We start from the raw sequence: 25,536 nt of genomic DNA, 5'->3' as shown, positions 1-25,536 counted from the left end.
TACACAATTATGCCGTCAAACTTGAATAAACGCAATATCACACTCGTAGCAGTGCGATATGGCTGTGTATCGGCACTGGTGGGGGCATCGCACGCCTCCCACCAGTGCCGATATACAGCCATATCGCACTGCTACTCGTCTGATATTGCTCATATATATATATATATATATATATATATATATATATATATATATATATATATATATATATATATTTTTTTTTTTTTTTTTTTTTTTTTTTTTTTTTTTTTGCACTTGGTGGTTTGAAGAGAAAGTTTATTGATATGAAATATTTAGATTGCTTTAGTACAATTTCCCACTGTTTCACAAACAAGGTTTAAGGCTTGCCAAGATAAAAAACACACCAGTAATCTTTTTCTAAGGCCATTTTTATAAATGTGTCTTAAATAGCCTAATTTAACCAAGGCCTAGTCCTGGCTTAATCTAAGCCCTGTTTGTGAAACTGGGCCTTTGTGTATGATAATAGACATGCACAATATGTGACTTTTTTTAAAAAGCATTAATACATTTATGCAGTCATAATCATGTTTTGACAGTTGATTTGATGCTTCACAAAAGTTGCAGATGCCTTTACCAATATCAAAATGCTTTTGTAAACATCCAGTTATTCTTTACACAGATTAAGGAACCTGCTACAAAAATACTACTATGGCTACTATAAAAAAGAAAATTTGCTCTAACTGTAAAACTAAATAAATTGCCAACTACTCTTGACATATTAAAGTGTAAAGGCTGAAGCCCACAACAAAGGTGAAAAGTTATTGCGTATCTTATTTAACAAACCGTTTACTATAAATTTTATGTAATTTAGCTCACATGGATGTTTGAATATTAATCAGATGATGTCATTACGCTGCTGTGCCGTCAGCCAATCGTTGCATTGCAGATGATGATTACGAGGATTAATAGATCTGGCCTTCACAACACACGCACCGATCTCAGATCAGTTCATCCAGGCATTTAATCTGATTCATGAACCTGTTTGAAAAACCAAATTAGCTAGAGATCAGTTATCAAGATTAACAGATCCAGGATCTGCCAAATCATCTTAGATCACTTAAGCGAGGCATGAAGAGAGAATCCCTGTACACTAAACAAAACAAGGAGTATATACAAACAAACAGGGAAACTAAGCAAATAGGAAATCACCCAAACTCATCCAAAAGGAAACACAAGCATATACGCATATGAATGAAAACAAAAGAACTCTGAAAATAATATCGGCTGCACTTAAAGTTAAAAGATAATCTTTTTTGTCTTGTTGTCTCAATTGTATATGTTTGATTACTTTTTCAAAAGTCTCTACTACTAATGGAACATCTGAAACATCTCAGAGAGTGAACAAATGAAGCAGAATCCTCCCTATAATCATAATCAAGGAGTCAAGGGTCTGTCCATGTAAATTTCCCTCAGCCACTTCACTAAGGCTGCATTCTTAGATCTCTCAATTTTGACAGAGGGAGTGAGTCGGCTTTATCTGTCCACCCCAGCACCTATATGTGCCAGAATGAGATTGTGATGTCACAATAGTGTAGTTCTCAAGTGCTCAAAGGTTTAAAGCATTCCATTTTTTGTGAGGTTTATTTATAAACTAATTTCTAGAGTGTTTATGATTTATCACGGCCGATCGTATTACCTAATCATTATCTTCCAATCATATGAGCCCTAAGCTACTATAAATAACCACAGTTTTCAGTCCACTTTATCTTCCTTTGGAAGAAACCCCCCCCCCTTCCTCCCCAATTCTCCTCATTTACTATTAATCCGGCGGCACGGCGGCCCAGTGGTTAGCACTGTGATCCCCACAGCAAGAACACTGCCGGCCCTGGCCCTGCCAGGCCGGTAGGTGTTTCTGTGAGGAGTTTGTATATTCTCCCCGTGTCAGAGTGGGTTTTCCCCGAGTTCTCCGGTTTTCTCCCACCATCCAAAGATATACATCATGCATTACAAACAAGTACTTGTCTAGCCCCTTTTCTCACGTGTTCCCTTAGCTACCGCAGCCGGGGAGTTCTGAGATCCACCGAGCTCAAGTTCCCCTTTCGCTCTGCCAACGGGAGGAAGCCTCGGGCTCCCTTGAGCTCATGGCTCTCTCCCGGCACAGCATGCCAATTAAGCTTTTGATAGATCGTCAGCTAAGTGTGAACTCTTGAAAACCCATTTAGATGTTCGGCCAGTAGTAACATAACCAGGCTTCCAGCTAACTCAATCAAACCTCTTCAGCTGCTTCAGAACGCAGCAGCATGAGTGGTCTTTAATGACCCTAAAAGAGCACATGTCACTCTGCTGCTCATCCGTTTGCACTGGCTGCCAGTTGCTGCTCGCATCAAATTCAAAGCTCTGATGTTTGCTTACAAAGCGACCTCTGGCTTTGCTCCTTCTTATCTGCTCTCACTTCTGCAGATTTATGTGCCCTCCAGAAACTTGAGTTCTGTGAATGAACGTCTCCTCGTGGTTCCATCCCAAAGAGGGAAGAAAACACTTTCCCGAACTCTCGCATTCAGTCTGCCCAGTTGGTGGAATGAACTCCCTAACTGCATCAGAACGGCAGAGTCACTCGCTGTTTTCAAGAAAAGACTGAACTATTTAGTCTCCACTTCCTTTCCTAATCTGCAATTGCCTCTCTGGTTCTACCGCTAACTGTATTACAAAAAAAAAAAAATAATTACTAATGTTCTGCTTCTTACATTTTACACACCTGAAACTTGCCTACTGCACTTATTCATTGTTGCTCTTATAGTTGTGTAAATTGCTTCCTTGTCCTCATTTGTAAGTCGCTTTGGATAAAAACGTCTGCTAAATGACTAGATGTAAATGTAAATAATCAATGACATATGAGGAAATGAGATGGAAGAAAATTAGAGAGTGAAGGGTATTAAAAACTGAACATGGATTATCTGCAAGGCACTTTAAATGGCAGCAGGATTTCCTCTGAGGGGAAAGCCTTAAGGAAGTTAGCAAGTTTTTTAAAGCGGTATGAAACATTTGTATTTTTACTTGAATAGTATTTAGGAGTGATTTTAGTACTTCTAAAAAAGTAGTGAATCTGTGTCCCTTTTTTTACCTTAGCTTGAAACTAGAAATGACAAATACTCCGCTTTTATTTAAAGGTGGTGCATGAACACTGCAGGAATTTGAAAGTGAAAGTATTTTACACAGGACTCAAACACAAAGGCAGGAAGCTGTTTTAGGGCCGGACTTCTGGAAAAGGAAAACTGAAGCTTGATTGTGCTGCAGTGATTGCGTCTTTGAATTCTCGCAGTAAAATGGCAGAAGCTCGAGTTTTTCAAGATGAATTCATGTGTTTAGTGTGTCTGGATCTCTTGAAGGACCCGGTGACCATTCCCTGTGGACACAGTTATTGTAAGAGCTGCATTACAGGCTGCTGGGATCAAGACGATGAGAAGAGAGTCCACAGCTGCCCTCAGTGCAGAGAAACCTTCAGTCCGAGACCTGCTTTAGCTAAAAACACCATTCTGGCTGAAATAGTGGAGAAACTGAAGAAGACTAAACCTTCTGCTGACGTTTATGCTGGAGCTGGAGATGTGCAGTGTGACGTCTGTACTGAACCAAAATACAAAGCCATCAAATCCTGCCTGGTGTGTCAGGAATCTTACTGTCAAACTCATTTTGAGCGCCATGAGGAGTTTCACTCTCGTAAGCCACACAAAATGATTGACGCCACTAAACGACTGCAGGACATGATCTGCCGGAAACATGAGAAAGAGCTTGAAATGTACCATGACACTGACCAGCAGAGCATCTGTGAACTGTGTAAGGATTATAAACAAAAAAAACACACAGCTGTGTCATACGCAGCACAGAGGACAGTGAAACAGGTATGGACTGAGAAGAATTGTTTGTTCAAAACTGCAAACCATTATCGTGTCATTCAAAATCAGTTTTGAACAGTTTGTATTTTGTGGGAGAAGTCTGATTATTTTAATCTGTACACTGAAAATGAATACGGTGATGCAGTGGCGCAGAAGGTAGTGCTGTCGCCTCACAGCAAGAAGGTTGCTAGGTGGAGTTCTGTGTGGAGTTTGCATGTTCTCCCAGCGTTTGTGTGGGTTTCCTCCGAGTGCTCTGGTTTCCCCCACAGTCCAAAGACATGCGGTTCAGGTAAATTGTGTAGGCTAAATTTGTCCGTAGTGTGTGTGTGAATGAGTGTGGATGTTTCCCTGAGATGGGTTGCGGCTGGAAGGGTATCCGCTGCATAAAAACATGCTGGATAAGTTGGCGGTTCGTTCCACTGTGGCGACCCCGGATTAATAAAGGGATTAAGCCGACAAGAAAATGAATGAATGAAAATGAATACAGTACAAATGGCTGAAAAAGCATTCATAGGTAGCATATAAGCCTAAAAACAACTGGTTCATTTAGTCTTTCATTTACATAAACCTATGTAAGACTTATTGTCTATTTTTTTTACTAAAAAAATTGTTATGGTACTGAAAAGCTATTTGATTTAGAAAGTAGCGACGCTACCGCCACGCTTCTGAGAAATGTAGTTAAGCTTGTAGCGTCACTACTTGTAGCGACGTTACTGCCCAACACTGAATTCTGCATGACAAGGCTATCGAGTCTGACAGGACAGTAGTTGTTAAACATGACTAAGTAGACATCTTTGACACCAAAAACGCTTTAATATGTTGCATGATGTACAGTATAAGACTACATTGGGCAGCATTATAAGAGAACCGTAAAATTCATTTAATATGATAAAACAGCACTGCTTCTTCTGCGTTTGATAATGACTGGAAAAACTGAAAGCAGCCCAGCTAGCAAAATTCATGTTGCTCAAATCCGGCACACATACAGCATGGAAAATGGCTCTTGGGCGGTCCGCTCCTATTTGCCAGATCTGGGCCACAATTAAGCCAAAGCAATACCACATATCAGCCTTAATCCAACCAGATGAACCAGAACTGACCCTATTCTGGGCCACAGTTTGCTTTTATTCTGGCCCAGATCTGGCCTACACCTTATACTTGCTGGGTGTGGCAAAGTACAATAATCCCAGCATGCATTGCAGTGAATACATTCTATAGCTTATTAATGCTCATGTTTTCATTATTTGCTGTTGATTCTGCTGTTTATATAAAAGTTGTTGATTTTGTCAGTTTAAATATCCTGCTTGTGATGTTTGTGAGTTTTGTTCATTTTGTTAATTGTCACTTTTGTTGAGGTTCATATGCTTATTGATTATTGATGTCTCTGTGAGCGGAAGATAAACCATAGATTGTTTTTTAGCTTATAAACCTTCATAACTCTGTGACATGTGCAAGCATGTTATAACGTTACTTCTAATAATGGATTAAACATTGGTTAACATCATTGAATTACATTATTTCATCATAGGTTTTGCCTCACTTAATTTTATTGTTTTGTTTTGTTTTTTACTTGGCTTGTTTGCTGTAATAAACAAACTTTTCAAGCAAAGTTACTTAAAAGTTACAGCAGCCCAAAAGAAAAATTATTTTAAGAGGTTCAGGGCTATGAGCCCAACTAAAGCAAACACTTTTCTCCATGATGGTGACTTTAGTCTATGTGGTCCACATATGTTTTAAGATAACCTGGCCCACATTTGCCATATCTTATCTGGGCCGCTTTAGGCTCACAGCCACATTAGCCAGAGCTAACTCTGCCAAATATTTCCCAAAAGTGGCCCACATTTGTTTTAGGATAACTAAGCCACATTTGCCATATTTTCTCTGGGCCACTATAGGCTCAAATCCACATTAGCCATGGCTTACTGTGCTGAATATTTGCCAAAAGTGGCCCACATACTGTATGTTTTAAAATAACTGGGCCACATTTGCCATATTTTCTCTGGGCCACTATAGGCTCAAATCCACATTAGCCATGGCTTACTGTGCTGAATATTTGCCAAAAGTGGCCCACATACTGTATGTTTTAAAATAACTGGGCCACATTTGCCATATTTTTCTCTGGGCCAGGTTAGGCTCACAGCCGCAATAGCCAGAGCTTACTGTGCAAAATATTTGCCAAAAGTGGCCCCCATTAGTTTCAGGAAAACTGGGCCACATTTGTCATATCTTCTCTGGGTCACTATAGGCTCAAATCCACATTAGCCATAGCTTACTGTGCTGAATATTTGCCCACATGTCTTAAGATAAATGGGCAACATTTGCACTTACACGTGTGAGCCAATTTAGGTTTAAACACAGATTACCCTTAAAGGATTATGCCAGAATTTTGCCAACTGTGGCCCACATTTGTCCTCCATCATTTGGGCCAAATTGATCATTTTCCAATAATCTGCTCTCGCTCCGTCAGATGATGCGGACTCACAATTTGTGCCTTGTGTTTCCTCCGTCTTTTCATGCTCTCCAGAGAATTCCCAAGAATGTTGATATGCTTTATATATTGAAATATAAAGATAAGAGTGATTAGGCAAATCAGCAGAAGTTAAGTTTCTCTCGGTCAGTGGATTAATTTAGTCTTTTTAGAGGCATATACATCTCTGATTGATCAGTTTTCTTTTTTAAGCAATGTTTAGCCTATATGATCATTTCTATGGCCTGAAATGACTGAGGTTGAGATGTTGGTCCTCTGTTTTTGCACTTTATACTGAGAAAGCTGTTCATTTTATTTATTTATTTATTGTATTTATTTATACAGGGACAATGTACAACATGACATGTTGTGCCAGAGTTAGCTATAAAGCTAATTTACATCTGTAGACCCTGGGCAGGAAGTAACAAATTTAACAGTTATAACAAATACAATATACACTTACAGTACAATAAATACAACACATCATTGTCAAAAAAATGAAATCAAATCAGTGGCTGCATATTTGATTTTGTTTTAGCCAAATTTTAAGAACAGTTTTAAAATTATTAAAAGTGCTGCTCTCTCTGGTATACACTGGTATTTTATTCAATCTTTCTGCTGCTTTAACTGAAAAAACTGATTGTCCAAAAGCAGTTCTCTTAAGTTTAACTGAACAATCACCTCTAACAGATGATCTAGTCTGTCTTATATTGTCCTTGCCGACGATCACACATTGTTTGAGGGGTGGTGGTGCAAGATCATGAAATATTTTATACATTAAACACACTTCAGCATAAAATAAGAAACTGTCAAATGTTAGTAATTTTTGTTGTGCAATACAGTTGCAATGATGATAGCTCCTTGGCCTTTTAGCTAAAATTTTAACAGTTTGTTTATATATAACATACAATGGTTTTAATGTTGTAATGTTCGTATCATCATGTTCACTTTGTGCATGACAGCTTTGTGTTGTGAACCACTTGAATTTAAAGTGAATAAAATAATGGAAACAACAAGAAAAGAGAAAAAAAACATCTGCATCTTGTCATGGCATTGGCCTTTACATATAGGTCTGTTGTGTCTAATATGATTATACCCAAGCTGTTCACAGATATTGCCAGATAATCACTTTACCTCTATTATACTTTTAACAGACTTAGATCATTTGTGATTCTGGCTGTCATCCTTTCTTGCATTGTCTTGAGACTTCCCGTTGCCAATTATACACTATATTGTTAGTAGTCTGGATAGGTCACAGAGAGTCATTATCCTACATCATATCACTTTCTACTAGATGTAAAATGCTCTGCAGTACATTTAGTTATTTGAGAATGTTAACTTCTAATTCTGTAGTTATTTTGTTGAAAGTAATTAAAAAGTAATATAAGAGTCATGTAACATATTTTAATTCTGAGACTCTAATGTATTACAGTTTGGAAGTAACTTGCACAACGCTGATAATCTTTACATACTGGTTTGGTGACAGTTGTTTGCTGATGTTGGTTTGTCCTCCAGAAAGAGCTGAAGGTGATGCAGATGAAGCTCCAGCACAGAGTCCTGCAGAGAGAGAAAGATCTTCAGTGTCTGAGGGCGGCTGTGGATTCTCAGAAGGTCAGTCTGGAGAAGAAAAGAGTTTGAGTCTCACTGAAGCTCACTGTGTCTCACAGGTTGTGTGATTGTAATGTGTTTACCAGCTCTCTGCACAGACAGAAGTGGAGGAAACTAAGAGGATCTTTAATGAGATCATCCGCTCCATTGCGAGGCAATTGTCTAAGCTCACGCAGATGATCAGAGATCAGCGAAAGACTGCAGTGAGTGAAGCTGAAGAATTCATGAAACAACTGCAGCAGGAGATTAATGATCTGAGGAGGAGAGATGCTGAGCTGGAGCAGCTTTCACAGACACAGGATGACATGCGTTTCCTGCAGGTAAAAGAGATTCAGTAGAACAGCATCTTAGTGGACTTCTGCACTGACAGGAGACTGCCATGACAGTTCATGAGCGCAGAATCAGTGGCCTTTCTGTCAGCAACTGGTTATTCTGTGAAGTTTAGAGGTGATGTGTTTGATTTCTGTTTTCTGTAGAGGTTCCAGTCTCTCTCCGTTCCTCCTGAAACTACAGATGCCTCTCTCAGTTCTATATTATTGTTTGATGACCTAAGAGAATCTGGCCATCGGCTGAAAGTCACACTGGAGAATTTCTGCAAAAAGGAGATCCAGAAGATCTCCGACAGAGGTGAAGTCCTGGAGATTCATCTGCTCTCAGAAATTAGTCATCTGTTATAATAATAATAATAATAAATCCTTACATTTATATTGCGCTTTTCTGGCCACTCAAAGCTCTTTACACAATGGGGGGAGGGGGTCTCTTCATCCACCACCAGTGTGCACCATCCTCTTGGATGATGTGACGGCAGCCATTTTGCGCAAGACCGCACACCACACACCAGCTGATTGGTGGAGAGAAGACAAAGTGATGAAGCCAATTTTTGATATGTGGAGGGTTAGGAGGCTATGATGGATAGAGGCCAGTGGGCAGATTTGGCCAGGATGCCAGGGTTATACCCCTACTCTTTTTTAAAGGACATCCTGGGATTTTTAACGACCACAAAGAGTCCTCGGTTTAACATCTGATCAGAAAGACGGCGCTCACTGAGCAGTATAGAGTCCCCGTCACTATACTGGGGCGTTAGGACCCACACAGACCACAGGTTTAGCACCCCCTGCTGGCCTCACTAACACCACTTCCGGCAGCAACCGAGCTTTATCATGTGGTCTCCCATCCAGGTACTGGTTGGGCGCAGCCCTGCTTAGCTGTAGTGGCGACCATGTGAGAGTTGCAGAGAGCTAGATGCCGGTTGTTTTGTACAACATCATATTTGAAAAGTATTTTGTTTTATGACTGACATTAACACTGTTCCTGTCTGTTGGTTTCCACAGTCAAACTCGCCAGCACTATCAACAACACCAGGAAGGACATCTTGCAATGTAAGTTACTGAGAAAATAAACATAACATTTTCTTCATGTGGAAGGAGAATGAAGAGTTTGTCTACATTAAAACAACAACTGATTTATAATTCCCGATTCCGCTGTTTTGTCTCTATCAGATTCTCAGCCGTTCACTCTGGATCCGAACACAGTGAATAAACACCTCCATCTATCTGAGAACAACAGAGTGGTTACTCGCAATAACAAGTTCCAGCTGTATCCTGACCATCCAGACAGATTTGATTACCTGTGGCAGGTGTTGTGTAGAGAGAGTGTGTCCAAACGCTGTTACTGGGAGGTTGAGTGGAGTGGATGTGTGTATATATCAGTGTCATATAAAAGCATCAGCCGGAATAGTGGAGGTTATGAGTGTGGATTCGGACATAATGATCAGTCCTGGGCCCTGATCTGTCGTCCTTCCAGATACTCATTCATACACAATAACATAGAGTGTGATCTCTCTTTAAAGTCCATCAGCAGTAGAATAGGAGTGTATGTGGATCACAGTGCAGGAGTTCTGTCCTTCTACAGCGTCTCTGACACAATGAGACTCATCCACACAGTCCAGACCACATTCACCGAGCCAGTCTGTCCTGGATTTTTTGTTCATATTGGATCATCTGTGGAACTGTGTTCATGAACCAGAATAGATTATAGAGGGATTCTACCCAGATTTCTTTGATCTGCATGGTTAATCAGAATATGTTTTATCTTCATTATATTAGCAATCCAGTTGAACTTTACAGCAGGGGTGTCCAAACTCGGCCCTGGAGGGCCAGTGTCCTGCAAATTTTAGCTCCAACTTGCCTTAACACACGTGCAAGGATGTTTCTAGAAAGTCTGGCAATGCGGCAGTCACAATAGAGTTTGAGCATTGCAAATTTCAGTTGTACGGCGCTACAAAAAGGGGCGGGATTAAACAAGAATATTAGACATTTAAAAAAGCGAGCGATTGGTCTATATTTTAAATTTCTGTCCAGAGAGGTCATGTTTTAACATTCAGCTGCTCTCATGCAGTCACATGATGTGGAATTTCGCAGGTCAGAGTTCACCAAGCTTAACTTTGCAGTGCAGCAAACTGTCGCACAAGCTTGAGGGTGTTTTCATACATAGACTTTTGTTTCGGAAGCTGTCACGTTTGCCCTGTTAGCACAGATCGTTTGCATATGTAAAAGCACCAATCGCACTCGGATCCGCGCCAAAACAATCGCTCCGAGATTGCTTGAATGAGGTGGTCTCGAACTCGATTGAAACAAACTCTGGAGCGGATCGATTGTAGTGAGAAAGCGATATGATCCGAGAGCGGTTATATCACAGTTTATTATGGATGTGTAATAGGCATACGGCTAAATGAAGAGAGAATTATGAGCAGGGCGGGAGGTCATTCTAGACATCCCAAGTCTCCCGGAAGATTCGTTAGTCTCCCGCAAATGCACAGAGACTCCCGGATGCCCACAAACGAGTGATAATCTCCCAGACATCGCGCGTCTTCTCCCAGTCCTCAAATATGTTTCGCACCCTTCTCAACCCTCCCCACCGCATTCCTCCTCGCTCTTCAGACACATCGCGCGTACCCTGTCAAACACCATCAAACCACTACCATCGACCTGACAGCTGAGTGGGACTCTGCAAAATAAACCGTGAAACTGACCAATGTGAGGAGAGTTTAATCACATGTGACTTGTTTTAGCTCTTTTGGTCCGTTTACCCTGCTGAAAAATCCAGCTTAAATCAGCCTAGGCTGGTTGGCTGGTTTTAGCTGTTCGATCAGGCTGGTTTTAGAGGGATTTTGGCCATTTCCAGGCTGGTTTCCAGCCATTTCCAGCCTGTTTTTAGCTGGTCAGGCTGGAAAATTACCAGCCAAATCCAGCTAAAACCAGCTTGACCAGCCTGGTTTAAGCTGGATATAGCTGGTTTTGGCTGGACTTCCAGCTTGGCTAGGCTGGTCAACCAGCTAAGGTCATCTCCCAGCCTGACCAGCTAAGACCAGGCTGGAAATGGCTGGAAACCAGCCTGGAAATGGCCAAAACCCCTCTAAAACCAGCCTGATCGACCAGCTAAAACCAGTCAACCAGCCTAAGCTGGTTTAATCTGGATTTTTCAGCAAGGTAGAAACTTTGCCGTGTGAAAGTGAACCGCACCAAGAACAAAGAGCAACAATGTAACAATTTTAATCCCTGTTTCAGAACAAATGAATTGATTCACTGGTGTTAAAGCACCCTGACTTTCTGGTGTTCTGACATTTTATCCGACCAACACTGTATTTGAATAGTTCTGAGGTTGGGGTTAGGGATTAGGTAGGTTAGGGTGATATTACAACTTCATATCACACTGCTCCACATTAAAATTTACACTTTTAGCAAAATCTGGTGGGTAGCATATTGCGTCATAATAATGTGCTACCTATTTTTTTGAATGGGAGGACGGACAATCTGACAAGGCAGGACAAATCGACAAAACACCAGTCTGACACATTTGCGTGTGTATGAATGGAAGCCTATGCGGCAAAAAGTCCAGTTTGACCTTGGCTTAAGAGCTTGATTAGCTAGCCCAGGTGTATCTGATTAAGGTTGGAACTAAATTTTGCAGGACACCCAGCCCTCTGGGTCAGAGTTTTGGCACCCATGCTTCACAGCTTAACTTTTACTGAACATATAGGGCCCTATCATACACCCGGCGCAATGCACGACGCAATTATTGTTTGCTTGTTTTAGCTTGGCGCAGGAGTCGTTTTGATGTTGTGTGCCACGCTGTTTAAAAAGCAAATGCATTTGCGCTCATATGTGCGCCCATAGGCGTTGTGGTCTAAAAAGGGAGGAGTGTTAAGGTGTATTCCTGGCGCGTTGCTATTTTGAGAAACTATAATAGATTTTTTAAAAGACAAGAACAAAGCCGGTCTACTGTCCAGCTCAGAGCGCGTTATTTGTGCGCCTCACTTACACACTGCTTAATACACACAAGATGTAGAGCAATACGCAAATATCTTTACATAGGAAAAAGAATAAATATATTAAGGATATATATCGGATATAAATTTAAAGGATTAAAATATTACATAACATATTTTCTGGCCTACACAAATATAAAAACCACTGCCTTTATGTCTTCTTCATCTCGGGAGGCTTTTTCACTTCATTCATAACAATTTGCTTTTGTATAATGTTATCATTATTAGCAGTATTATTTATTATATCCATATTTATATTTGTTTATTAAAAACAAGCTTAGATTTGCCCACCTGTCAGGTTTTAGACCATATGGGGCACAGCATGTGTATTAGGATATAACTCAGTTTTTTGAACACACTTCATTATTATTGTTCATTTATTTGTTTGCTGGAAATTAGAACTGAATATAGAAATAGTTTTGAAACTAATATTTGCGCTTAACAAACAAATTAATTATTTATAGGCTAATGGATGTCTGTGTGTACAAGGTTTCCCTATCCACCTGAGTGAAAGTGAAAGTAGATCATTTATCTCTCATTCTCGCGCTGCAGATGCTCTGTTTAACTGTTTTCTTGCTAGGGAAATGCTCAGTTTTTCCACTTACACTTACTTTACGTCATGTAAATAGCAAATGCACCATGGCGCGACGCAACTGACTCTTAAAGGGAATGGGAGAAAGCCCTAAAAGTGTTTGCGCCCTGCGATTTGCACTTTGCCGTCAAAATAGAGCCCATAGACAGTGAGATCAGTGCATATTTGTGACTCCTGTTGAGTAAGAAGCAAGATCTGTATTATTTTGCATTTAGTTTTTATTATAGTTTCACACACACATATATATATATATTCTTATGAATATTTTAGCCTAACCTTCTGTTGAAAGGATCACTTAGGGATTTATTAAAATGACAATATATATTTGATTGAGTTTTTTCATTATTTACATGTTAATGCGCACATTTTTCACATTTATGTATGCATTTGTTTATTTTATCCGTTAAGACATGTTTGGTCTGATGTTGTAAATCTGATTCAATCAAAATGATCACACATAAAGATGTGCCAAATAAGAGGACTTTAAATCCTTCTTTTATATATATATATATATATATATATATATATATATATATATATATATATATATATATATATATATATATATATATATATATATATATAAAGTAAATAAACTCACTTGGTATTAATAATTGTAAGTTGTTTTTACTGTTTTACTGGTTGCAAAGGTTAAAAATATCTGTTCATTTTGAACGACTCTTCAATATGACTCGGGAACTACGGGTCCTCTCAGGGAGTGATTCGTTCATCCTCGTGTGAGCACATTTGTGCAGGTGGTATCGTTCATTTCAAGTCTTTTGAGTCGTTCATTGCGGAAAGGCAGAAGCCAACCATATGCGTTTAGAGCCGGAAAAAGAATTGATCCGTTCATTTTTTACAGTCATTGGTTCATCTCTTGAGTCCTCTATCGGGTTTGAGCCATTCGTTCCTAACGGGCCAATCATATGCATTTAAAGCCGGAAAGAGAATTGATCTGTTCATCCCTCGAGCCAATTCTGTCACGTGATGAAGAACCAGAGGACTCGAAAGGTGAACTAATTATTATGGCTCCTATCGGCGCAGACTGTATACATTATTTAAGATTATATGTGACTGTCAGTGTAACGTGAACGAACCAGTGACATTTGAAGACATGAAGAGGTGAGCTGAGCAAAGAGTCAACAATACCTTCATGGACAACAGAGCAGGTAAACATTGAACTATTATTTTCTCCTTCTTATAGCATTTAATTTATGACTTATTTGTCGTGTGATCAACCTTTTGGGCTGGTTGTAGATGTGTTTGGAAGCAATTCGTAACATTTGAATAATATTTTGGCAAATTGAACCAAATGAACGAAATGACTCAAAAAGATTTGTTCATCTCGATGAACGAGACTCAAAGATCCGAGTCAGGAAAATGATCCGAACATCCATCACTGCTCCTGTTATGATCACTTCAAATGAGACCAAGGAGTGAAAATGGTTTAAAACATGCACAAGGCACAAAAAAATGCACGAGACATCATTTTAGTGTGAAAATGTTTTTTATTTAATGCAGCCCACTCTCTGCTCCACAACACTGCTGTAAGATCCCAGTGCAAGGTAACAAACACAAACACATAATACTGAAGAGCATCATCACACTAGACAGATCACCGACAGTCAAACACAAGCACACATGATCATCTCGTGCGCCTGATGTATAATCACACTGAAAGAGGAGCGCTTGGACAGAATCAGCATTATTACCGTGGGACTGGTGTGGATGAAGTGCTGTAGTGAATAACACTGTGTATGTTAATGGCATATGGCTGTATGAATTTGACTTGCTCATAACAGAGTAAACATTTCTGTGTAAGTGCAGGGCAGTGATCATTTGCTAATGATTTCAAATGACACTTTCATATAAGAGCGTGCTTTTATTTTCTTCAGCTTTTGCTAGAAGTCTGGCTTCATTCTCCGGTGGTAGGAACTCAAGGTGATGGCGGCCCCAGATCGGTGTGGTCAAATGCTGCCAGCGCTGAGTGAACGGACAGAAAGAGACAATCACCTTTATAAAAGTATAACAAACAATAAGTTTATACAATAGAGTACATAAAGGCAAGCAATCAGTCAAATAAGCTGCATCGGTGTACGTGGTTACATTAATTAATAGGGGTGTCACGATTTTGACTTTTAATCGAAATCGATCGAAATTTATGCTCAATTTCGATTATCGAATCAAAAAATAGAATCGTCGATGCTGCCACGCCCCAATGTCACGTCAGCTTGGCTTGCCAAGCGGGAAAAAACAGGCTTGTTGAAGTGCTTGTTAAACTGCAGAAGCAGAAGACCCGTCGACAGAACTTGTGTGTAAGCATTTTGGATTTCCAGTGAGTTATGTTGACAACGTTTGTGTTGTCGACAAAAAAAAACACAGTTTTGCAAGCTCTGCTATGTACGTATTACGTACGGTTCGTCCGATAGACAACACCGGCATTGCGATTAGGGTTGTAACGGTATGAATTTTTTACGGTATGATAATCGTCTTAAACAATACCACGGTTTGACGGTTTCGCGGTATACGGTATGTTACAAATGTTACAAAATAATAGAACAGTGAAGCAAATTTGACTTTTTCCAAATAGTATATATTTTAGTTACTATAAACAACACCGCTTACAAAGAACAAATAAATAAATAAGAAAATAATAAATAATGTGTCAAAGTCCAAATAAACATGGTGCAAATCCTCAGTAAAAAATAGATATAAATATTTACTATCCTATAAATAGTTACATAACGAAACTAGATTCAATATGGAACATCCTTAGGTTTTATGTGCCAGCATGGATATGGTTGTCTGTGGATATGGATTTGGATATGGTTGTCTGCAATGCAGACAAACAGCTGCACCTTCATTTGCGTCTTTTGAAAACAGCAAGAGCAGCAGTTCGTCTTTGCTGTGTCACTGTTTTGTCATGTTTCTGTGCTGCTGTGCATGCAAAAGTACTTAGTATGAGAATTATTTCATGCAAAACTTTTTTTTTTGCGTTTTATCTCTCATTCCGTGTTGTTCAAAAAGCTCAGTGTTGGTCCACAAACAAAAGCGAAACCTTTGCTTATTGGTTGTGATATAGCGAGTTTGAACCAATCTGGGCATGGAGGAGGGACAATGCATCAATGTATCATGTCTGGTTTGTCCGGAGACACAGTGACGAGCGTTTCTTTGTCAAATCAGCGTTGTCAAATTTTGATGACATAACCGCACTGATTCCGGAGCCTCTGAAAGTCCGCGAATGTTATGTGATACAGCACTGGAAAGCTGAGATTCTCTTCTTTATGCCAATCTTTGAATTGTATGAATCGGATCAGCGGATCAAAAGTTAAACATTTAGGAGCAATACTTATTTTTAGCCGCGGGCGGCTGTCTCGGTCTTTAAGGGTTAAAACCGTTGATATGCAATTGTTCATGGTATGATAATCCTGCACGTTCAAATCGTGGTAGACCGTCATACCGGTATATTGTAACAACCCTAATTGCGATCCTCCGCCCGCCCCGTTGCAAATCCGCTCACGAAAAGTACACACTCAGGCCCTGTTTACACTGTCTTTGTTTTTAAATGGCATTTTAGAATGACAACGATTTGACATCCACAGTGGCGTGTAGCATTTCTGAGCAGCCCTCCTTCCTCTCTACCTCTGACACACACACACAGACACAGACGCACACAGACAGCCATGGGCTCGAGACAGCAGGTTCAGGCAGTCAGAGGATCAGTAGACTGCTTCAATCTTTCACTCACTTGTACTTGGTCATTTTAGCGAACACCTCAGATACTGTTGGCTGGTTCCTGTTGGTTGTGCGTCTTTTTTACCGACGCCATTATAACGACACAGATCACTGCCTATTCACGAGTCCCGCAGAAAAAGTGATTGACAGGTGGTAATTATGTGTGTATCTTGCCTTTATTCATTTACTGTATGGTTTGTTTATGGGTAAAACAAAGACCATGCAGGTCAGGTAGTTTAAATGGTAGGCTACAAATAATTAATTGGTAATTAATTAATTAATTATTCATAATCGAAAATCGAATCGAATCGTGCCTTTAAAATCGAAAATGTAATCGAATCGAGGATTTGGAGGATCGTGACACCCTTATTAATTAATATATTAATGCGTCTTGGTGCTCAGCCAAAACACATTACCTGAGAACAAGTGGTATATTAAAAAGACTAAAAAGATTGAAATAGAGATGGGATGAATTAGATATCGCATTTAACAACTATAGTGAGATGAGATCCAGCGGAAGATCCTTGATGAACAGTCCGACGTGCACTGCTCTCACCCGCGGAGTTGTGCTCAAAGCACCCACTGACTGCCTTGGGCTTAGACGACCTGCGTGGTCACGTGATGTGCGTTTTCAGTGGTATAGTGTGTACGGAGATCTTTTCAGAAAGGCTGGGTGAAACGTCAGTGTGTACATGGATCGTTTTCATTCTAAAATGCCGTTTTAAAACTAAAACATATTAGTGTAAACGGGGACTTAAAGGCCAGTGTTTCACCAAAGTGGGGGTTGCAGGACAATGAATGAGGGTCGATTGGGGATTTCCAAAATTCATTTTATTAAACTAGTAGAATTAACCTACAGAAGAAAAAATATATAGTTACATAAAAAAGCTAATAAAAAGCCATCAGCCTTTTGATTTTTATGCGACCCCTGGTATGATTACATTATATAAAAGCACATCGCTTAAGTTTTCTGTTTTTAGTTTTCAAATCAGTGTCATGTACACAAGTTTTTTTTTTTTTTGCGTGACAAGAAAATTAGCAATGCACACACACACTGATAGTCCTACCTCCATGAGTGAGCCTTTGCAGTGCAGCAGTTTGTAGAGGACGGTGAGAGGAATACAGAGCATGGATGAGAGAGCGAGAAACCAGCCCAGTGCCTCACCCCACCACGGGTACACATACACCGCATTATACACTAACCTCTTGTAGTTGACCACATGAAACAAGAACACACCCTGCCGAACACACAAACACATCTGTAAAACCCTTTAGGCTACTTAATATGAAACCTCGTGTTTAGAGTATTATTATGGAAACCTCACCATACACACTACCGGCGTGATGTAGGACCAGCACCACTTCATATACGGCAGAGGACGATAGCCGATCATACAGGCCACATCATCCATGAAGCGATCAGCACCTTTAGACAGAGTCAGAGAAGCAGATGAGGACTTGGTAACACAAAGGCCTAATTCATGAAACTTTCTTAAATATAAGAGTAAATTTAGTATTAAAATAGACCTTCCTGACAATTCAGTCAGTTATGAACTCCCTTATAAGGCTTGGCTGCAATATAACTCATGCACGTAGGAAATACTAACAATATGCTATATACCTAGCTATAAATGTTACATTAACACATGTCCACCAAAGCATTTTAAGCCATGTATAGCTTTAAAACGCCAGGTGCTGTTTTATAAATGTCCAGTTGGTGGCGTTTGAAAACGTTTTTGTTTTCTAGCTGAGACACTTTAGGGCTTGTTTTTCAAAAGGTTCAATGCTGATAAAATTGATTCGGATTTAGTAATCCTTTTTTGCGATCCGTGATCACGTAATCCAGTTTACTTTTTGAGTCAGTTTTTTAAAGTAACGTCGGATTGGATCAATCTGATTCGTATAGGAACTTTTAAGGATCACTAAATCTGGATAACCAGTGCTCAAACGGGAAAGGAAATCACAATTTAGAGCTATAAATATGTAAAGTAGAATAGCCAGTGTGGGGTCAATCATTTTTTATTTGAAATAAAAACACACACATTTTGAAAAAACTAAAAACAAGAAAAAACCCACCCCATCCTCTTCCAGCAGTCTGATTATCTGAGACCTACAACACTGTACATTGAGGATATTTATAATAAGTTTCAAATGTAGATGTATTGAGTAAAAAAAAGACTAAATGTCAAAAACTCCACAATAATTTCAGACTTCCTCATCTGATGTGGAGAGACCAGCTTGTCTGAGTGTAGCCTTTAGAAGGCAGATTTGAATTCTGGCCTTGGTTTGCTGCAGTTTGGTCAGAGTCAGTTGTTCCTCTGCCAGACGAAGCTGTGCTTCTGCCCTTTCAGTCTCTTTTTGCACTTGTTGAAGGTGATTTTAAAAAAAATCAGTGATTGCCATTCTTTGCATTTTTTGGTTATTCTGTAATCATTGCATGTATCACTAATAAATATTCTTAAAACAAAAATATTTTATATTGTGATATATTAATTAGTGACAGAATAAAATTGATTGTTTTTTGTCAATTTTACGGAACCCCAGAAGGGACGTAGTGGAGGAGAAAAAAATTGGCTGGGTGAAAAAAAAAAAAATGGGTGAAAGAAAAAAATGGGTGGGAGGAAAATATATATTTCTAAGTTTTTGCGTTCTCTCGCAAAGTTTTGCGTTCCCTCGCAAAGATGTTTTGTGTTCTCTCGCAAAGTTTTGCGTTATTTCGCAAAGATGTTTTGCGTTCTCTCGCAAAACTGTTTCTCCACAAACACTTCCTGTTCACTTCACTCATGTAAACCCTCCCGTTTTTGCCGAAATTATCCTGTATTTTACCATTCTACCCCACTTACTTTACATTAAATCTGTGCGTCGATCGTCGCCTTTCACTTTGCAACTTCTGAACCAGCGAATGCATGTATAAGCGCTAACTGACAGACGCGCTTCGTACAATAAACTCACTTGTTTGTTCTTTTCTTTGCTGTTTTATGGCAGTCGGCAACCAACGTTTTGGTGCATTACCGCCAACTCACTTGTTTGATAACAGAAGTGTCCCTTTAAATGGCGCGTACAGACGCTGATCTTGGATCAGTTTATTGTACGGAGCGCGTCTGTCAGTCAGCGCTTATACATGCATTCACTGGTTCAGAGGTAGTGAAAGGCGACGATCGACGCACAGTAATGTAAAGAAAGTGGTATAGAATGGTAAAATACGGGATAATTTTGGCAAAAACGGGAGGGTTAACGTGAGTGAAGTGAACAGGAAGTGTTTGTGGAGAAACAGTTTTGCGCCAGGGTTCCATACAATTTTGACAGCTGTTTGGGGGATTATTTTATGAGCCCAAACTTTTTCTTCTTTGCTGTAGGCCTATACTGAAAGGCTAATAATGTTAAAGCCTACCTAATCACTGTAACCTGATGAATGAAAAAATACAATTAAAACCTTATGAATAAATAGGATATCTTGTAAGATACTGCATGATAGAAAAATATAGTATTATTTGATATATTTTTTAAGTTTTCAATACATTTTGGGCATGAAATCCACACTGAATCCACCCTTCTGGGCCCGGTTTTTCAAAAGTAATCCACTAGGATTTTGGAGAACGGATTGGATCAAATCCTGAGAATGGGTTTTTTAAAGTAAAAAAAATGGATTACATAATCGGATTAGATCACGTAATCCAATCTTGATTTTGATCTGGATCAAACCTTTACTTTGGGCTTTTCAGACCTTTTTTGTAGGATTTGGATCACTTTGATGCAAAAAAACCTGGATTAAACTGATCCCATCAGAAGGGTGGATTCAGCGTGGATTTCATGAGACAGTGAGTTTTTAATCTTCTAAGAAAATGTCATATTGCTAAAGTTGAGACGTCCAGATGCCAAGCTAATCAAGCACTCAAAAAAATATATATTTTTGCTTGCTCAAACTGCTTGCTTATAATGAGCAGAAACAACACAATTCTTGAGATTTCACTGGGACAACTTACATTTTTTATGTTCAATCCACATAATTTCGTTAAAAGTGTCAAGTTAACTTGATTGATTTGTGTTGGGTCAACATGAATGAATTATGTGGAACCCTGCCTTTTTCACAGTGTGAGAAGCTGTATTTATCATGACACATCGGGGGGATCTTGTAGAAAGACACCCCGTTGCAGCATCTCTGAGACTTATGCTGCAACGTACTTCTCTGGTCAGGTATGCATCTATAATTCTTTGATTTATCTTTGAGTAATGGATGTTGTATTGTTACAGTCTCTCTCTGATTTGGCTTCCTGATGGTTTTATTGTGTAATTGGCAGAATACAATTTTACCTGACAAATAAAATGTTTAGTTTCGATTCATTCTGAATTCTCCTGAACTATTTATATCCAGTAGATTAAGTGGAGTCTTACACTACCTTTATGGTCTGGCATGGTTAGAGTTTGATTTTAAGGCACATTTGACTGTACAGAGCCGTTTTGGGCATGTCAGCATGGAGATCTTTTAATCATCTAATTGCTGATTCTAGCAAGATGCATGGGCTTGGCTATTTTTTGCTATTTGTTTATCATGGACGGATTTACTCTGAAAACTTGAACTCAAAAATGTACTGCAACAGACTATAAACTTAATAAATCAGAATGAAGCCTTGATTTGACATCTACAATTTAAAAATATATATATACCACTATTTCAGGTTTATTTAGGTTAGTTGTGCAGCAGTGACGCGGTGGAGCAGTAGGTAGTGCTATCGCCACACAGCAAGAAGGTTGCTGGTTCGAGCATCGGCTGTGTCAGTTGGCGTTTCTGCGTGGAGTTTGCATGTTCTCCCCGCATTTCCGGGGTTGTCCTCCGGGTGCTCCGGTTTCCCCCACAGTCCAAATACATGCAGTATAGGTGAATTAGGTAAGCTAAATTGTCCGTAGTGTATGTATGTGAATGAGAGTGTGTGGGTGTTCCTAGTGATGGGTTGCAGCTGGAAGGGCATCCGCTGCGTAAAACATGTGCTGGATAAGTTGGTGCTTCATTCTGCTGTGGCGACCCCAGATTTATAAAGGGACTAAGCCTCATGCCACAGCCATACCACCCTGCAGCCCAAGACCAGTTACTCACTGAAGCTAAGCAGGGCTGAGCCTGGTCAGTACCTGGATGGGAGACCACATGGGAAAGCTAGGTTGCTGTTGGAAGTGGTGTTGGAGAGGTCAGCAGAGGGCGCTCAACCTGTGGTTGTGTGAGTCCTAATGCCCCAGTAAAAGTGTCTTTCGGATGAGACGTTAAACCGAGGTGCTGACTCTCTGTGGTCATTAAAAATCCCATGGCACTTCTTGTAAAGAGCTGGGCTGTAACCACGGTGTCCTGGCTCAATCGGCCTTTACGATCATGGCTTCCCAATCATCCGCATCCACTAAATTGGCTCTATCACTGTTTCTCCACTCCCCCAATAGCTGGTGTATGGTAAACACACTGGCGCTGTTGTCCTGTTGTTGCAGTTGCATCATCCAAGTGGATGCTGCACACTGGTGGGGGTGTAAAGAGACCCCCCTCATGATTGTGAAGCGCTTTGGATGTATGGCCATACAAATTAAATGCGCTATATAAATACACATTACATATAAGCCGAAAAGAAAATGAATGAATAAGTAATTGTGCAGTGCTATTTGTAAATTTGAATGCAAGGAAGCCAAGCAAGACTTCTAGTATCACCAGCTATGTGTTCACCAGCTATGAGACCATCATAAACCAGTCTGGACCAGTACAGAAAATCCAACGAGGTTAAATACGTAAGCCTTTCAGCAGGGTTGAATTTTTGTTAGGATTATGTTTCCTAGGAATGTTGTTGCAGGACTTGCAAAAATATGTTGATCCAGAAGCCCGTCCTACTTGATAGACTCATGGTTAGCATGTGGGCATGACTGCAGATTTTACCATAGACCCAGGCCACCACCACACACTCCCAGAAGGCTTGCCAGAGCAGAGTAATCCCACTCGCAGAGTAATAATCAAACAGCTGAAACACATACATTCCTCCCTGTGCAAAGAAAGAATGTAGAATATGAACATTTTATTTATGATCTGTACTGTGTAATTTATTTTAAGGCCGTTAGTTCACTCAGAAATTTCTTTTCTGTTATTAAGTATTCTCCCTTATGTCGTTCCAATACCCTAAATTCATCTTCAGAGCACAAATGAAGATTTTTTACATGAAATATGCAGCCAGATCTCACAAGGAAACGTAACTATTTTATGTTTTGTTAGTTTAGTAGTTAATCTGTATGAATTCGTAAGTTCAGTCGTACTAAAATGCACAATTTTAAAAGGAGGATTGTCACCTGACCCCACCCCTAAACCCAACTGTTGACAATGCAAACACAGGGTGGAAAAACAGAGTTACACCACACCAGGGGGTAATGCCAGAAAGTTCACTCTTCTCTTCTTGACCCCTAAGGCCCCGTTTACACTAGTGCGTTTTAGTTTTAAAACGGCGTTGTAGAATGAAAACGATCCGCGTCCACACTCGCGTTTTACCCAGCGTTTCTGAACAGCTCTCCGTCCACACCAAAACGCTGAAAACGCACATCATGTGACCACACACACACTCTCGGGCAAGCGCTCCAGCATTTCTACCCAGATGAGAGCTCTGCTTGTCGGACTGCTCATCAAGCATCTCCCGCTGGATCTAATCTCACTATATTTGCTAAACGTGATATTTCATTCATGTTGTTGTCTTTATCTAACGACATAGGCCAATTCCCTGACTTTGGTCATTGGAATCTTTTAAGTTACTTGTTCACGGGTAACATGTTTTGGTTAAGCGCAAAGATAAGTTAATGATTAATCCAGGTACATTGACTGATCGCTTGCCTTTATTTCCTACAATGTATAAACTTATTGTATGTTATACTTTTATAATTATCGATTATTAAAACTGATATTCAGCAGAAGAGAGGGTGTGTTTCGTATTTTCACTGAAATTGAAAGGAGGCAGTTGTTATCGGCTTCGTTTTGTTATAAATATCCACACAGTGAAGATGACGCTCCTATATGCAGCACGACGCCTCAACATTTCTGCTGTCTGTTAAGTTGCTAATATTAAAAAGAAAATAGGCAGTTCCTTAAATCATGTTTACATTTTATTGTTGAGAAAGGGAAACAACGTAGCCAAGGTGATGTGAATGAAGTTATAAATTACACTGTTCCCTTTGAAGATTTACCCGTGTCCTCGGTATGTTTTCCATATCAAACTGAGAAGGGGGAGACTGCAGCCTTGATCAAACTTGCGAAGTCTTAACTTACAAGAAGAGGATGCAAGACTGAACTGTGTGTGTTAGGCTACTTAATATTGAGGAAAAGCCCCAATCAGAATGGCGAACGTTTGCAGCCCCGCCTCCGTTTTCAGATGTCTCCGTCTTTCCCCATCCACACTGAGATGGAGCAGCAGCGTTTTAGAATGAAAGCGGCCTTTCCAGCGTTTTCAAAACGCTCCGTTTTCGGCGCTCGAGAACTCCGGCGTAGTGTGGACGGATGGCGTAACCGTAGCAAAGCTTATGCGTTTTCAAACTAAAACGCACTAGTGTAAACGGGGCCTAAGTTACCTTCAGATCAGAGCAAATCATTTACATTTTCACTTAAAATGTCCAAGGTTTTAATTTGGTGTATCTTCCAGCACTATATTCATGTTTGGTATCATATTAAATGTCTCTGTGTGATTGGTAAAGTGGTCTTCATTTCACAGTAATATTTCACCAGTATATGTTGAATTGGTTTTTGACTTTGATAAGATCTTTGCCAGATGCCCCTCATCATCTAATTGCTGATTCTAGCAAGATGCATGGGTTTGGCTATTATTTGCTATTTGTTTAGGAATGTGTGAGCATTCGGCCACCAGCCTATTTGAATATTAGTTAATCCTGCACCCTCTGACTATTTTCAGAGTGTCGACATACTGTCCGTGAGAAAATACGCAAACCCGGGGCGTGGAACTCTGAGCGGCGTTTGGTCCCTAATGAACGTATAATTGAAGAGAACGGGAACAGATGTAAATCAAAACTCTATATTAAGTCATAAATGATGAATGTGATCCGTTCTTACAATTAGAAATACAGTCTAAATTTTAGGGTCACTTAAATTGGAGTCAGATTAAATTCAGAGCTAAAACACGAATATAAATAAATTCTAATAAATAACAAAATTCTTTTCAGAAGCACTAGAAAAGGCTAACATGCATTTAACCTTCAACCATGCTGTTAGTTTCGTCATTGTTCTAATAGATGGACTTCTACAGGGGATGAGCAAATCAGACTAAATTGTACAAATGTGATTTCATAACAATCGGCCGCTAATTTAAAAAGTTGACGAATTGCTGTGAGATATCGTTGAAATACAAGAGCACTCTTCTCCTCTACAGACAGCAATGGTCACAAGACGTTCAAAGTCCATAAATAAAGGAACCAAAAGCATTGTCAAAGCATTTTATGTGATTTCAATGGTTCAACAGTAATCATGTGATGCTCTCAAGAGCACTGTTTGCACCGAAGTATTGAAAAAACAACTTTATTTTCTCTGTTCTGCATCGAGGAGTATTCCAGAAAGCAGGTTATGTGACTTATCCGGGTAAGTTTAAGAGTAAGTGGATAACCTCAGCTTTGGTTCCAAAAACAGAGGCAACTTTTGGAGTATGCTAAATAGCCATAGCAACTTACTCTCTGAAGATAACCTGCTCCGGAGCAGGTTATGTTCCAGAGTTTGTCTGTTTCAGAGTTTACTGAGCTTTGCGTGCTCTTGATGAGAATTTCGATGGATGTGAAAGCACAGATATAAGTTTTTTTTCATCTTGAGAGGGTTGTAAGTACTTAGTTCTTTTCATAACCAAATGGATATTTGACTGAGCGTTGTCGTTTTTCAAAAGAATCGTTCATGTATTTAAAAACCTTTGAAAAAAAAACGTGACAAACCGAGGGTCTGCGCTTACCATAAAAC

The 25,536-nt window shown here is 39.7% G+C and overlaps 2 protein-coding genes across 7 annotated transcripts in view; one reads left to right on the top strand and one right to left on the bottom strand.

Annotated features, from left to right (window-relative positions):
* The first annotated feature begins 257 nt into the window (after positions 1-257).
* ftr59 (finTRIM family, member 59) lies at positions 258-13,329 on the top strand. 2 transcript variants are annotated; one of them, XM_073939804.1, is made up of 6 exons: positions 258-3,857; positions 7,834-7,929; positions 8,025-8,246; positions 8,403-8,553; positions 9,258-9,305; positions 9,426-13,329. In XM_073939804.1, the coding sequence occupies exons 1-6, from the start codon at positions 3,285-3,287 to the stop codon at positions 9,944-9,946; spliced, it is 1,611 nt and encodes a 536-aa protein (XP_073795905.1). In that variant the 5' UTR covers positions 258-3,284; the 3' UTR covers positions 9,947-13,329. The 2 variants fall into 2 exon arrangements, with proteins under 2 accessions (XP_073795905.1, XP_068072958.1); XM_068216857.2 differs by having other exon boundaries at positions 8,013-8,246; positions 9,426-13,315.
* A 1,004-nt stretch (positions 13,330-14,333) lies between these two features.
* Positions 14,334-25,536, bottom strand: part of si:ch211-117c9.5 — a 45,755-nt gene continuing 34,552 nt past the window's right edge. For 3 of the 5 annotated variants that reach the window (XM_073939801.1, XM_001922928.8, XM_073939800.1), the window contains 4 exons: positions 22,486-22,588; positions 17,906-18,006; positions 17,648-17,818; positions 14,334-14,828 (listed from right to left, as the gene is read on the bottom strand). In XM_073939801.1, coding sequence (XP_073795902.1) covers positions 14,697-14,828; positions 17,648-17,818; positions 17,906-18,006; positions 22,486-22,588 — 507 coding nt within the window. In that variant the 3' untranslated portion in view covers positions 14,334-14,696. Of the gene's footprint in view, positions 14,829-17,647; positions 17,819-17,905; positions 18,007-22,409; positions 22,589-25,536 lie in introns of all 5 variants that reach the window. The other 2 variants (XR_012398980.1, XR_012398981.1) reach the window with 1 other exon arrangement.

This window comes from Danio rerio, chromosome 23 (assembly GCF_049306965.1).
Source record: "Danio rerio strain Tuebingen ecotype United States chromosome 23, GRCz12tu, whole genome shotgun sequence".
In the NCBI taxonomy this organism is placed as follows: Eukaryota; Metazoa; Chordata; class Actinopteri; order Cypriniformes; family Danionidae; genus Danio; species Danio rerio.
Note: the sequence above shows the minus strand (reverse complement) of the source record. Positions and strands in the feature narration are given on the sequence as shown.

Bases quoted from the DNA above. Each gene is read 5' to 3' on its own strand.
- ftr59 (XM_068216857.2), top strand. From the start codon at position 3,285: ATGGCAGAAGCTCGAGTTTTTCAAGATGAATTCATGTGTTTAGTGTGT. The intron at 3,858-7,833 runs GTATGGACTGAG...TTTGTCCTCCAG, and splicing joins CACAGAGGACAGTGAAACAG to AAAGAGCTGAAGGTGATGCA. The intron at 9,306-9,425 runs GTAAGTTACTGA...TGTCTCTATCAG, and splicing joins CAGGAAGGACATCTTGCAAT to ATTCTCAGCCGTTCACTCTG.